At 48.1% G+C, this 14,141-nt stretch overlaps 1 protein-coding gene across 1 annotated transcript in view; it reads left to right on the forward strand.

Annotated features, from left to right (window-relative positions):
* The first annotated feature begins 6,506 nt into the window (after positions 1-6,506).
* LOC102813306 (patatin-like phospholipase domain-containing protein 5-like) overlaps positions 6,507-14,141 on the forward strand; it is a 12,882-nt gene continuing 5,247 nt past the window's right edge. The window contains exons 1-7 of the mRNA XM_006866902.1: positions 6,507-6,696; positions 6,886-7,115; positions 7,578-7,643; positions 7,891-8,092; positions 9,957-10,013; positions 11,597-11,782; positions 13,964-14,096. Coding sequence (XP_006866964.1) covers positions 6,507-6,696; positions 6,886-7,115; positions 7,578-7,643; positions 7,891-8,092; positions 9,957-10,013; positions 11,597-11,782; positions 13,964-14,096 — 1,064 coding nt within the window. The remainder of the gene's footprint in view (positions 6,697-6,885; positions 7,116-7,577; positions 7,644-7,890; positions 8,093-9,956; positions 10,014-11,596; positions 11,783-13,963; positions 14,097-14,141) is intronic.

A 14,141-nucleotide genomic window follows, 5' to 3' on the forward strand; every position in this document is an offset into this window, starting at 1 on the left:
GATTGACTTTGCAGTCTAGGAGCAGACATCCCTGGGACATCCCTGTCTACTCTGTGTATGAAGGGGGTAAGAATGATTCTCGCTGTAAAGATTTGCTCCTTCTTTTGGGAGAACAGCAGAGAGTGAGACCATACCCAGAGAAGCAGTGACACCAGAAATGGAGGCAGAGACGATGACATGGAGAGATAAAGCAACTGGGGACTTTAGATCCAGAGAGGGAGAAGGGCTGTGTGCTGACGACCAGGGAGCAGGCTTTCAGGGTATACCATTTGGTTGGTTGATGTTGCATAGAGGAGATTGTAATCATGGCAATGAAACGATATACAATAGGATGAATGTAAAGCTAATTTTCTTCCATGTAAACTATCACATAATTCACAACAAAACATTTTTTTTTTAAATTTCAGGCATCTTCCACCTCATTGAAATGTCTAGGGTAACAGTGATGTGGGGTATGTGGAAATATCCTTACTAAAGTGAAGGATAAGTTATTGCATCTGGTTGCTCTCACAACTAAAACGGAGGCCTAATGAACCTCTTTGGATTTGGGAGGAAATATATCCCTCATTTGGGAATGCTTGTTGTTATTTTTAGGTGCCATCAAGTCAGTACCAACCCATAGTGGCCTTATGCATAGCAGAACTAAACACTGCCCGATCGTGGGCCAACCTCACTACTGTTGTCACGCTTGAGTCCATTGATGCTGCCACTTGGCCAATCCATCTTGTTGGGGGTCTTCTTCTTTTTCTCTGACCCTCCACCTTACCAAACATGATATCCTTCTAAGTTACTGGTCCCTTCGACTATATGTCTGAAGTATGAGAGATGAAGTTTGGCCATCTTGGCCTCCAGGGAGCAATCTGGCTGTACTTCATCCAACATGGATCTGTTGGTTCTTTTGGCAGCCCATGGCACTTTCAATATTCTCCTATAACACCATAACTCAAATACATCAATTCTTCTATGGTCTTCCTTATTCACTGTCCAGCCTTCACATATATATGAGGTTATTGAAAATACCATGGCTTGGGTCAGGCACACCTTAATCCTCAAGCTAACATCATGCAATTCAACACTTTAAAAAGGTCTTGTGCAGCAAATTTGCCTAATGCAATACATCGTTTGAGTTCTTGACTGCTACTTCCATGAGAGTTGATAGTTGATCCAAGAATGAAGTCCTTGACAACTTCAATCTTTTCTCCATTGATAAGAATGTTGTTTATTGGTTCAGTGGTGAGAATTTTTGTTTTCTTGACATTGAGATGGAATCCATACTGAAGGCTGTGCTCTTTGATGTTCATCAGTAAATGTTTTAAGTTCTCTTCACTTTCAGCAAGCAAGGTTGTATCATCTGCATATTGCAGGTTGTTAATGAGTCTTCCTCCAATCCTAATGCCATGTTTTTCTTCATAGAACCCAGTTTCTCAGATGATTTGCTCAGCATACAATTTGAATAAGTATGGTGAAAGAATGCAACCTTGTCACACACCTTTCTTAATTTGAAACCACTCAGTGTTCCCATGTTCTGTTCAAACAACTAACTGCCTCTTGGTCCAGGTACAGATTCCTCATGAGCACAATTAAGTGTTCCAGAATATTCATACTTCGCAATGTTGTCCATAGCTTGTCATGATCCACACAATCGAAAACCTTTGCATAATCAATAAATCACAGGTAAACATCTTTCTAATATTCTCTGCGTTCAGCCAAGATCCATCGGGCATCAGCAATGATATCTCTTGTTCCACGGCCTCTTCTGAATCAGCTTGAACCTCTGGCAGTTCTCTGTCAATGTATGCCTGCAGCCATTTCTGTATTACCTTTAACAAAACTTTACTTGCATGAGATATCAAAGAGATTGTCCAATGATATCCACATTCCATTGGGTCACCTCTCTTTGGAATGGGCACAATTACAGATCTCTTCCAATCAGTTAGCCAGATAGTGGTCTTCCAAATTTCTTGGCCGAGATGAGTGAGTGTCTCCTGTGCCACCTCACTTTCTTGAAAGATTTCAAATTTTATCTCATCAATTCCTGGTGACTTGTTCTTTGCCAATTCCTTCAATGCACCTTGGATGGAAGGTCAGAGACTTGGAAGGAAGATGGTTGGAAAATTGCTGATAAGGAGGTGTGGGGAAGAAGTATGTGGATTGACCTTCAGAATGGGCAAAAAAAAGTGAAGATGTTTGTGTCTCATGTGAATGCCCACCAAAGGGCTACCTTGGAAGAAGAGAGTTTTGACAATCAAGTGGGTAGGATGACACATTCTGTGGAAACTAATTATCATCCTTCTCCAGGCACTCCTGTCCTTGCCCAATGAGCTCATGAACAAAAGGGGCTGTGATGGCAGGGATGGAGGTTATGCATAATCTCATCAGTATGGGCTTCCACTCACCAACGCTGACTTGGCTACAGCCACTGCTGAGTGTCTCATATGCCAGCAGCAGAAGGCAACACTGAGTCCATGATATGGAACCATTCCTCAAGATCAGGCAGCAACCTGGTGGCAGGTTGATTACACCAGCCCACTTCCATCATGGAAAAAGTAATGTTTTGTTCTATTTGCAATAGTCACTTACTCTGGATATTGAGTTGCCTTCCCTGTATGCAAAGCTTCTGCCAAAACTATTATTGGTGTAGTTATTATTGTTTGGTACCATTGACTTGGTTCCAAGTCATAGTGTTCTTATGCACAGCAGAATGAAACACTACCTGGTCCTGTGCCATCTTCACAATTGTTACACTTGAGCCCATTGCAGCTACCGCCTTGCTAATCTATTTCTTTGTGGTCGTCTTCCTTTTTGCTGACTCTCCACTTTAATCAAGCATGAAGTCCTTCTTCAAGGACTGGTCCCTCCTGATAACATGCCCCAAGTAGGAGAGATGAAGTCTTTGCCATCCTGACTTCTAAGGAACATTTGAACTGTACTTCTTCCAACATAAATTTGTTTGTTCATCTGGCAGTCCATGGTATTTTTAGTATTCTTCTCCAACACCAGAATTCAAATGCATCAATTATTCTGTTGTCTTTTTATTTATTGTCCAATTTTCACATGCATATGAGAATATTGAAAATACCATGACTTGCTTCAGGTACACTTTGAAGAAGTCTTGTGCAGTAGATTTATCTAATGCAATACATCATTTGATCTATTGACTGCTGCTTCCAAGACTGTCGATTGTGAAGCCAGGAAAAATGAAGTCTTTGACAACTTCAGTCTTTTCTCCATTTATCATGATGTAATGTATTGGCCCAGTTGTGAGGATTTATGCTTTTCTGTACTTTGAGGTGCAATACACACAGTTTATACTCTTTGATTTTTATCAGCATGTGTTTTTTTAAGTCCTCTTCTCTTTCAGCAAGGAAAGTTTTATCATCTGTATATCTCAGGTTATTAATGAGTCTTCTTCCAATCCTGATGTCAGACTCCGAGAGAGGAGAGCCTGGGGGGACCTGACCCAGGTGTCTTCTTTCCAAGGCAGAGAGCAAGAGTAGGTGTGTGCCCAGTTTGGGGAAAACTAAATGTAGGGTTTACACCTACTGGAGTAAGCATGGAGCCCCAAGGGGATAATTGTAAGCCGGAGAGGAGAGACTCTGGCAATGAGTTGGGAGGGAAGCAGTGGGAGTGACTACTGCTGACAGGTGAGAGGTGATGAGACTGGACTTGTTGGGCACCAGAGAGGGGGACATGCAAGAAGTTCAGAAGTCAGTAGGAGGGAACTTGGGGAAGTACGTGTCTAGACCCATGAATGCAGGGGCTGGAGAAGTAGTTTTCTATGTAGATGTTATTGTTAGGTGCTGTCTAGTCCATTTGACTCATAACAATTCTAGTACACCAGAAGAAAACACTGCCCAGTCCTGGATCATCCTCATAATCATTGCTAAGTTTAAGTCCATTGTTGTCTATCTACTTGGTAGAGGGTCTTTCTCTTTGTCACTGACCCTCTACTTTACCTAGCATGATGTCCTTCTCTGGGGACTGGTCCCTCTTCATAACAAGTCTAAAGTAGAAGAATTCTGACTATCCTCACTTATAAGGAGCATTTCATTTATACGCTTATAAAATAGATTTATTCTTTCTTCTGGCAGTCAATGGTAACATATATTCAATATTCTTTGTCAACACTATAATTCAAATGCATCAATTCTTCTCAAGTCTTCCTTATTCACTTTCCTTTGCTTTTTCACAAGCATATGAAGTAACTGAAAACAAATACCATAGATTGCCACAGACACACCTTAGTCCATGAAGAGAAATCTTTGCTTTTTACCACTTTAAAGAGGGCTTTTGCAGTAGATTTGCCCAATGCAATACATCCTTTAGCTATCCACAGAGCACTTTAACCACTGTGTCACCAAGACTCCTTTACCTTTCAGTTACCAATATTATTTAAAAATAGCTAACGTAGTTGTTGCTAAGAATTGTGAATACAATTAATATCCTACACTGTAAACTTTATGAGTATTTTAATATTTAAAAAGCATAGGTACTCATACTCATATGGAAGGTTTGATATTCTCAATCCTCAGTTCTGAAAGTCCACAGCGGGCAGCTTCAGTGCGGTCCCTCATGACTGCAGAGTGTTGGACACTTGGTAACAAGCTCTAGTAGCAAGTGGCTCCTCTGTTAACCAAAATGTGAGAGGTTTAAACCCACCAGTTGCTCTAGGGGAGAAAAGCTTAGTGATCTGCTACCAAAAAATTGCAGCCTAGGAAACTCTATGAGGCAGTTCTACTCTGTCTCTTGGTGTGACTATGAGTTGGAATCAAGTCAACAGTGTTCAACAATAACAACAACAAATGAATATATATGCATATAAGATGGGCCTTCAAAGAGTTGTGGACAATGCCAGTATCTTTTAACTTTTATTATTTTTTTAATTTTCCCACAACTTTTTGAAACTCCCATGTATACAATAAGGGAGCTCTGGTAGCATAGTGGTTACGAATCAGGCTGCAAACTGCAAGGTCAGCAGTTCGAAACTACCAGCTGTTCCACGGGAGAAAGATGAAGCTTTCTGCTCCCATAAAGATTTACAGCAACCCTTGGTCAGAAACCCTGTACAGGCCGCTATGAGTCGGAATCGACTCCACGGCACATCACAACAACAACAACAACAACAACAACAACATGTGTGCAATAAGCCTGCAAAAGCCAGAACCCAAGTAAGATGCAGACCTGTCAGAGAAAAAACACACCAATATTTTCCATTAATAGAGAGCAACAGAAAAGTCGTAAGACTGCACCCTGTCAAAGACAAAAACCTGTGAGACCCAGAAAACCTAGGTGGTCCTGTCGAATTCCAGCTCTCACAGATTTCAGGCTGCGTGTACGCGCACACACACACACACACACACAAATACACACACAGAGTGAGGCTTTGGGAGTGATTTCAATGTTGGTGTAAATGACATCCTTAAATGAACCCCATTCTAAAGCTGATTGCCAGTGGGGTTCCACCCATCTGTCCCCCAGCAAGGGCTGGGGGGTTGTCTATTCCCCCTCCCTTCACACACACAAAGCTGGGACACTCTTCTGCTCTACCTCACCCTGTGCACATATGGGAGAATGTCTCAGGGACATCTGACCTTTTGCAGGATGGTGGGCATTTCCTGGTTGTTGCAGCATTTCAGCCTCTAAAGATGGACACCATCCTCAGGGTACACACCTGGATGGGGAGACCTAAGAAGATTGCACACAGCTGGGGCAGGTGATGGTGGGGTTTTGTGAGATATTACACAAGTAGTGGGGGCTAAGTGTGCAATGCAAATGCCTGTCTACCATTTCTATCCAGACCTGTCCAGCCCAGCTGCAAAATGAAGTCTCAGGTGACACCAGGCTAGACATTGTGGTTCCACGCACTGCGTTTCTGGGCTGAGCCTGTTTCCCCAGCTAGGATAAGCTCTGTACTGTGAAGCACAAGGTGGTGAGTTCGAGCCCACCAGCAACTCTATGGAAGAAAGATGAGGCTTTCTGCTCCCGCCAAGATTTACAGCTTCAGAAACCCTATACAATGTCACTACGAGACAGAACCAACTCGACGGCACTTAATAGCAACAACAACCACAGGGGCCGAATAGTGCTGTTAAGAACACTGGAGACCCAGTTAAGCCACCTGGAAATGTTGATCCAGATCTGAGGCAGAATGGGTTAACAATGCCAACAAAATGGGGGCGTGGCGAGGGCACGCCTGCTCCACTCCCAAGGTAGGGGAGTTGCAGCTTCCGGACCTCATTGGCTGTGGTGGCAGGTGACCCAGCCCAGGGGTGAGGCAGTGGGCAGCAGAAGGCTTTAGAGAGCAGCTCTAAGGCTTTAGAGCTCAGCATCCCTGGCTCCCTCTTGGGCCCAGCTGTCTGCCTTCCTCTTCTGATCCCACACCTTACTGGCAACCCTTCTCTGTCTGGCTCCCCCTCCTGGTCTCATCCCAGCCCCATCCCTGACTGACCCCCTTCCAGACCTGCTCCCAGCTCCCCTCTTCAGTACCTCCCATCCCCAGCCCGACCATGGACTTCAAAAGGGATGGCAACTGGAATATATCATTCGCTGGTGCAGGCTTCCTGAGTCTCTACTACGTGGGTATGACCCAGTGTCTGCAAGAGCATGCCCCACGTCTCCTCCTGGGCACCAAGCGCTTCTATGGCACCTCCTCTGGGGCCCTTCATGCTGTATTCTTGATCTGTGGAATGTCTGCAGGTATGGCTGGAGGCCTGGAGGATCCTGGGATCAGTGCCAAAATCCTAATGGAGGGTTCCGGGATGGGGAGGGGGGGGAGGGCTGGGTGTCTCGCCTGACCCTTGGTCACAGCAAACAGGAGGCTAGCTGACCAGGGAGGTGTGGGCAATTCCCATGAGTGGATAAGGAGCCCCGCTTCCTCTCCCACAGACTTCTGCTCCTGCACTCTGGAACTAAGCAAGGTGGTCAATAGACTGAGGCTGGGCATCTTACACCCGGCCTATACCCCCATGGACCACTTCAAACAAAAAATGCAAAGCTGTCTTCCAGACAATATCCACATTCTGGCCTCCCAGCGATTGGGCATCTCACTGACCCGCTTATCAGACGGCAAGAATGTCATAGTTACCAACTTCACCTCCCGAGATGAGCTTATCCAGGTAGGGTAGGTGCTAGGGCTGTGGTTACTCAAGGGCAAAGACACCCATGGGTGGAGGAGAGGGCAGGAGCAGTTTGAGATTCCCCAGTTTGCCTCCAAATAAAGAAACTGAAGGGGTGACAACTTGTCAAAGACATTCAATGAGTACAAGGACTCCCACTTGCTTTAGGGAGGCCTCTTGGGATGGGGGCAAGCTGAGTTTAATAGGACCTCCTTGGGGGGCAGCAGCTTCCGGTGGGATGCCCAGCCCCATCCTGAGCCAATCCTTTATTGAATGTACATTATGGCATTGAGAACATAACAGGGACCAGAAAAGGGACCTCCTGCCTTCTTGGGGCTCGGTTACACTGGAGAAGGAATGCCAGCGTTGGCAGCTGTATTGGGGAGGAGACACCACTCCACAAGTCATTTCTGAGTGAAAGGGAGAGATCGATTGTATTCCTTTTGATGCTTGTCTTCCCAGGCCATGGTCTGTGCCATATTCTTGCCAGTCTACAGCGGAGTGATTCCCCCTGAATTCAGAGGTAAGGTAAGTGTACTTGGGGGTTTCCTTACTAAACTCATCAAGGTGTCCTGGGCTCTGAGGGCACCTATTGTGAGCCAGACCCTCTCCCCCACTCCTATGGGGGCTCAACATCCTGGACCAGATGGATCCAGGGACTTTGGAGTAACCATCCACAGCCTAGTCTCTGCTGGTATCTTGGGGTGGTGCTGGGAGAGACAAGGTGATTTCAGAGAGCAGCACAGCCCACCTGACCCCGTTCCCCACATTGCAGCGCTACATCGATGGTGCTCTGAGCAACAACCTACTCTTCAAGAATGACAAGTCCACCATCACCGTGTCCCCGTTCCCTGGGAAGCAGGACATCTGTCCCCAGATCCAGTTGGTCCACACGCACGATCTGAACATCTTCAAAATTTGTAACAAGAAATTATTCATGGCATACCTGGCTCTTGTCCCCCCGAGTGTGGAGGTAGGTCTAGCCACAGCCCCAGCCTGGTAGATGTGTACAAGCTCAGACATGAGTGAGACAGTGTGTGCTTGATCTGGGTTCCAGTTGGGCCGTATGTCCCACATTCATGGCCAGGTCAAGTCAAGTCTGGGCTCAAGTCACGTCCTTCCTATTCCTTCTGCTCTGAGCAAGTGTCGCGTTAGGAATGGCGTCCACATTAAGGGAGGGGTCTCTCACACACACTTTGTTGTGCTAGTTTTCAGCCAGGCCTCACCTGGCCTGTGTCCCTAAGTCAGGCTCCAGGGAAGGGACTGTTGTCACCTCCACGTCTCAAGGGAGGACATTAAGACTCAGAGGGGGGAGAGCCTTGTTCAATGTCCAACAGGCTGGAAGTGGCAAAGCCAGGATTCAAACCTTCAGCTGGCTCCTGTCTCCTCCCGGCTGCTCTAGACTGTGGCCCCACTGACTCTCTGTCAGGGGAGGGGAGGCCCAAGCTCAGACAAAGAGGAACACCAGGCTCTCAGTTCTCTAACTACCAAACCCAAGCCTGCTGCCGTCAGGTCGGTTCTGTGCTGTTTTAACCACTGCAATACCACAAGGGGGTGGTTTTCTCAAATCGACATTTATTCTTTCTCTGTTTGGGAGGCTAGACCTCTGAATTCAGAATGCCAGCTCGAGGGGAAGACTGTCTCTCTCTGGAAGGTCCTTGTCTCTTTTGTTTCTGTTTCTTGGTTATTAGAGATTTTATGTGGTGTCGCATCGGTCTTCCCTTCCCTCCTCTTGTTAGTCTGTTTCATATGTTCTTTGGTGTCTGAGAAGAGATTGATTTAAGAGACACCTGACACCAATACTGTCTCAGTCACATGACGAAGAAACCTCACTCCCAAACTGGATTGTAACCACAGCGTCAGGTTTACAACGTATACTTTTGGGGAACACAATTCAATCCATATCAACCAGGAACATATTTGCAGCTCTTTGGTTCTTAGTAATGTGCTCAGCTGCTCACTGAAATGTTGGCAGTTCAAGGTCACCTAGAGGTGCCTCTGTAGAATATTCTGTTGATCCACTTCCAAACCTAAGGAAGCCCAGTTCTACTCTGACACAACGTTAGCTTGATGTCAAATATTCTTTCTTTTTTCCCCCTTTCTGTAAAATAGGTAATATGTCAGCCGTTATCATCACACCGATCCCCTCCCCAATGATGCCTTCATGATGTTCCCCCAACTCCCTATCCCCCGTCCCCCATGCCTCCCTCCTCCTATGCTGGTCTTGTACTTTATCATTTACAAAACAGAGTCCTGTTCACTTACTTTGACCCTCCTCACATCCCTGGATGGGGGACACAGACGATATCCGTCCATTCACAGACCAGAAAACAGGCTCTAGGGGAGCTGGTCAGTGACCGGAGGTCCCACAGCAAGGGGATGCAGATCTCTTTCCTGGACCTAGGCCTTCTCCCTTCATGTCTCCCGTGAAGATGGACAGGTCTGGGCTCCTGGACGCTCTGCCCCTCTCTGGCCAGTCCTGGAAATAAGCACCAAGGGGCCAAGGGGCCAATGGCCTGCGCTGGTGTCCCAGCTGTCCCGGGTCAGGCCTCGTTGTCTTATTTTCCAGAGGGAGGAACCGAGGCAGGAGAGGGGGCTGGAGCTGGGACACCTGGTCAGGGACCTGGGGAGGAGTGAAGTGGGGGTACTGAGGGAATCATTATGGGTGGATCTGTCCTGCTTGTGGTTTCTGGAAAGTGCTGGGGTCCCTGGGCCTCCGAATTCTACTGAGGGGTCAGTTGGGAAGAGTAGGCTGGGCTGGGTTGGCTCCTAGTTGAAGTTAGATGGAGAGACAGACACACACCTCCCCATCTCTCCCCCCACCTGTGTGTTCTTAGACAGTGGCCGACATCTGCAGACAAGGCTACCTGGACACCCTGAGATACCTGGAGAAGCAGGGTAAGTAGCATGCCCCATGGTAGCTGATAGAGCCCTCGTGGGGACCACACGCATGCGGGAACCAGGAAACGCTGCCTCGGGGGCCGTTTGAGCTGCTGGGAGCTGAGCTCCTCAAGGCTTGCCCATCATCTGCTCTGTGCTCTGTCTTAGCTGAAAATTGGTACCCAGAGAGGGGTGAACACCCAGGGGGAGAGACCCTGAGCAAGACCACCCAGGGAGAGGGTGCAGTCAAGGAGAGATGCCCAGGGCTGTGGAGGCCCAAGGAGACAGCTGAGCAGCTGGGGGACAGGAAGGTGGACATGGTGACCAATGAGCTGCAAGACAGGCTGTGAAGGCAGCACTGAAGGGGGCGGGGATGGCAGAGGACCTTCCCCCCAAAAAAGGAAGAGAGAAAACACAGGTTTGGCAGTGGGAGCCCCGAGGGATATCGATTCAGTGTCAGGAAGTGTGTGTGTGTGCCTGGATGTATGTGTTTGAAACTGTGTATGTGTGTGACTGTGTGTATAACTGTGTGCATACGTGTGTATGTGGGCATATGCATCAGTGTACTTACGTGTGTGTATACACATACATGTGTATGCATGTATGTGTCATATTTGCAGGTGTGCTGTGTCTATGTGTGTCTTTGTGCCCATGAGTGTATGTGGGTGTATTTTTGTGCCTTATATATGTGTGAGTTTTGTGGGTTTTGCATATATGTGTAAGCATGGTGAAGTGTGTGTGTGTTAGTGTGAGTATGTATGTGTATTTAAGCATGTTTTTCTGTGCATATTATGTATAAGTATGATGTATATGTGAGTGTAGATGTGATGCATGTGTTCAGGGTGTGTGTGCTGTGGCCATATATGGAGTGTCTGTGGCATGTGTGTTTATATGTGGAGTGTGTGTATGTGGTGTGTGTGTGTGGCTTGTTTCTGTATGTATCTGTGATGTGGTTTGTATGTAGTTGGTGTGTGCTCTGTGTGTGTGCTGTATGTATGTAGAATATGTGTATAAGGTATATATGTATGTGGTGTGTGTATGCAATGTGCATGGATGTGGTATATATGTAAGTGGCATGTGTATGCATGTGTCAGAGACAGTTCACAGGATGACAGGTGGACCCGAGAGACCTGGCAGGAGATCTTGGTTGTCACTCCATAGAGCAATGCTCTTCAGAATGGCAGAGCTGTGATTTGAACTCAGCACCTGTCCCCATGTCCCCAACCCCTAGGCGACAGCCTCCAGTGGCCACAGCACCCAGCCCTGGCTACAGCTTTACATAGTGATCTCATGTAACCCACAGAACAACTGTACAAAGCAGGTCTCACATTTCCCCCTTCACAGAGAGGGAAACTGAGACTTGCAGGGAGGAAAGTCAGGATTTGAACTCTGGCTTATGTTTTTAGGGCCTTGGCTTTGGTCACCCATGTGAAATTTCTCAGGAAACTGATGGGGAGTAGCAGAGGAGGGATTGCTAGGGATGAGCCGTGTGTCCATCCTGAGACAATAAAGTCACCAGACCATGGGGGTGGACAGCACAGATCATGAAGTTGGCATGGGACCTGTCACCTCACTTCCCTCCTCTCCTCTCCCTGACCCAGGACTCACCAAGAAGCCGATACTGTGTAGTCTGACATCTAAGGCACCTCCATCCCCTGCTGAAGGAGCCCAGGACTCTGGCTGCAACCAGGAAGGGAAGGCGGGCCTGACTCTCAACTGGGCGGTGCCAAATGTGTTGGTCAAGGACGTGCCCAACTTTGAGCAGCTCTCGCCAGCACTGGAGGCTGGTACTGCCCCTACCTACCTGCCTTGCTCACCTACCAGCTTCCCTTACCCACGGGCTGGGGCTGGAACTCTTCGCCAAAGGACCTCAGGGTCTGGATGAATGCAAAATCCCATAACAACCCTGTTGTTGTTTACTGCCTTCGGTTCCTAACTACAGTGGCCCTGTATAGGCTTCCCAATAAGCTGCCGGTGGGTTTAAACTGCCAATCTTGAATTTCACAGTCCAGTGCTTATCCTACCATGCCACACCAGGACTTCTATACAAAGCTATGTTGTTATTGTTAAGTGCTGTGGAGTCAGATTTGACTCATAGCCACCATGTTTAGAGCTTCTGAGGAGCGGCTGGTAGGATTGAACTTCAGACTTTGTGGTTCACAGTCTGGTGTTGATCCTACAGCCCTCCCCCCCCACCCCCCAGGAGTCCAGAGCAACCTTGTAGGACAGAGTCAAACAGTTCCTTAGGGTCCACGGCTGCGTCTTCACGGTGCCCTCTCATCACTCTCCACAGAGCAGCTGCTGGGTTTGAACCTTAGGCCTCGAGGTTATCAGTCCAGTGCTTATCCCACTGCTCCACCCGGGTTCCCAGATAGGTGGTCTGGAAGCTGCCTGGGAAGAGAGGTGGGAGTCCCCGGGGATATGATAATGGGGAAGGTGACTGACCCCCTTTTCGGAGCTGACCATTTCTCTGAGCTGTATAGTCTAGTTCACCGGGCTGAGGGGGGAGGGGAGGGGCAGAGAGTAGGTTGAGGGTGGGGTCAGATTTAGGGTTAGTGTTGGGTTTGGACTTAGGGTTTAGGTTATGGGGTTAGGTGTTAGGGTTCGGTTTAAATTTAGTTTGGGTTTGGTTTAGAGGTGGCATTCAGGTGAGGTTAAGGGTTATCTTTAGGGTTAGGTGTTAGTGTTAGATTTGGAGGTTAAGTTTAGAGTTATTGGCTACAGTTGGGATTAGGGTTAGGGTTGGTTTGGCTTAGGGGTAGGTATAAGTGTAGGGGAAGGATTAATATTGGAGATGTATTTAGGGTTAAGGGCTAGGGTTATGTTTAGGGTTAGGGTTGGGTTAGATTAGTGGTAGGTGTAGGGGAAGGGTTAATATTGGAGTTGGATATAGGGTTAGGGGCTAGGGTTATGTTTAGGGTTAGGAATTAGGGTTAGGGTTGGGTTATATTAGGGGTAGGTGTAGGGGAAGTTGGATTTAGGGTTGGGACTAGGGTTATGTTTAGGGTTAGGAATTAGGCTTAGACTCCATGGGGGAACCCACCCTCTGTCAGCCACACCTCTCTCTGGGAAGGGGTTTGTACTTGGCCCTCACCCTTATAGACTTAAAGCATTCTTACACCTAATCAGTCCTGGTGTGACATTGGAGGTTAAAACACTAGACTGCAACGTCAGTTTGAACCACAAGGTTCGTGGTCAAGTTCACCAGATAGGACTCCATGGCACTTAACAACAACACAGCCCATCAGGAGACAGGTCCTGCTGGTACCCCCATTGTAAGGAGCAGGAATCTAGGTCAGGGACAGGTGAGGTGACTGGACTTGGGGCCCACCACAGGGGAACTGTGTTCTCTGTGACCCTTGAAAGTGCTGTCTGCAGGTGACATCAGTTGGGGATGAGGTGGGTGTGTGAGTTGTGGTCGGAGGCTGGGGTATGGACTCAGGTCCCTCCCCACTCCAGTGCCCCATGGGCTCTCAGGCTGGTCCTTCCTCTCTGACTCAGGAAATGGTCACTGTGGTTACAGCTGTACTGCTGTTACCAATAACTGTGTTGCTGTGTTGAGGGAGGTGTGGTGGGGGCCTGTCCCATCCTGGGGACCCAACCAACTTCCCAGGGGCAGGAGAGATGGCATCCTACCAGCTGTGAGTCCATGCTGGCCCTGCCACTTCCTGGGGGTGACCCTTGGGCAAGTCACTTCTCCACTCTGAACCTCAGTCTCCTCATCTGTGGAAGGGGCACACTGTGTATCTCATGGGCAATGGTGAGAGGGTCATGTTCAATGCCCAGCACCTTGGTAGCTCGTAGTAGGGCCATCATCTATGTTATTTCCTCCTCTGCAGACTTGGGGGGTGAGGGTTCAGGTTGGGAGAGTCACTGCCTCCTTGCCTTTAGGGTGAATCTAAGCATGGTGGGCTGCAGGGTGGGTGGTCTGCCAAGTGGACGGGGCCATGTCATGACTTCTCTTGCAGCCCTGAGGAAGGCGTGCATGAGGAAGCCCGGCCTCTGGGCACACTTTTGGCAGTCGGGCTCCGGGAAGGTGCTGACATATCTGCTGCTGCCCTGCACGTTTCCCGTGGAGTATGTCTACTTCCAGTCCAAGAGGTGAGGCCCAGGGTCCTCGCATGGGTTGGCGTGCAGTCAGGGCTG

This window comes from Chrysochloris asiatica, unplaced genomic scaffold (genome assembly GCF_000296735.1).
Source record: "Chrysochloris asiatica unplaced genomic scaffold, ChrAsi1.0 scaffold00097, whole genome shotgun sequence".
NCBI lineage: Eukaryota > Metazoa > Chordata > Mammalia > Afrosoricida > Chrysochloridae > Chrysochloris > Chrysochloris asiatica.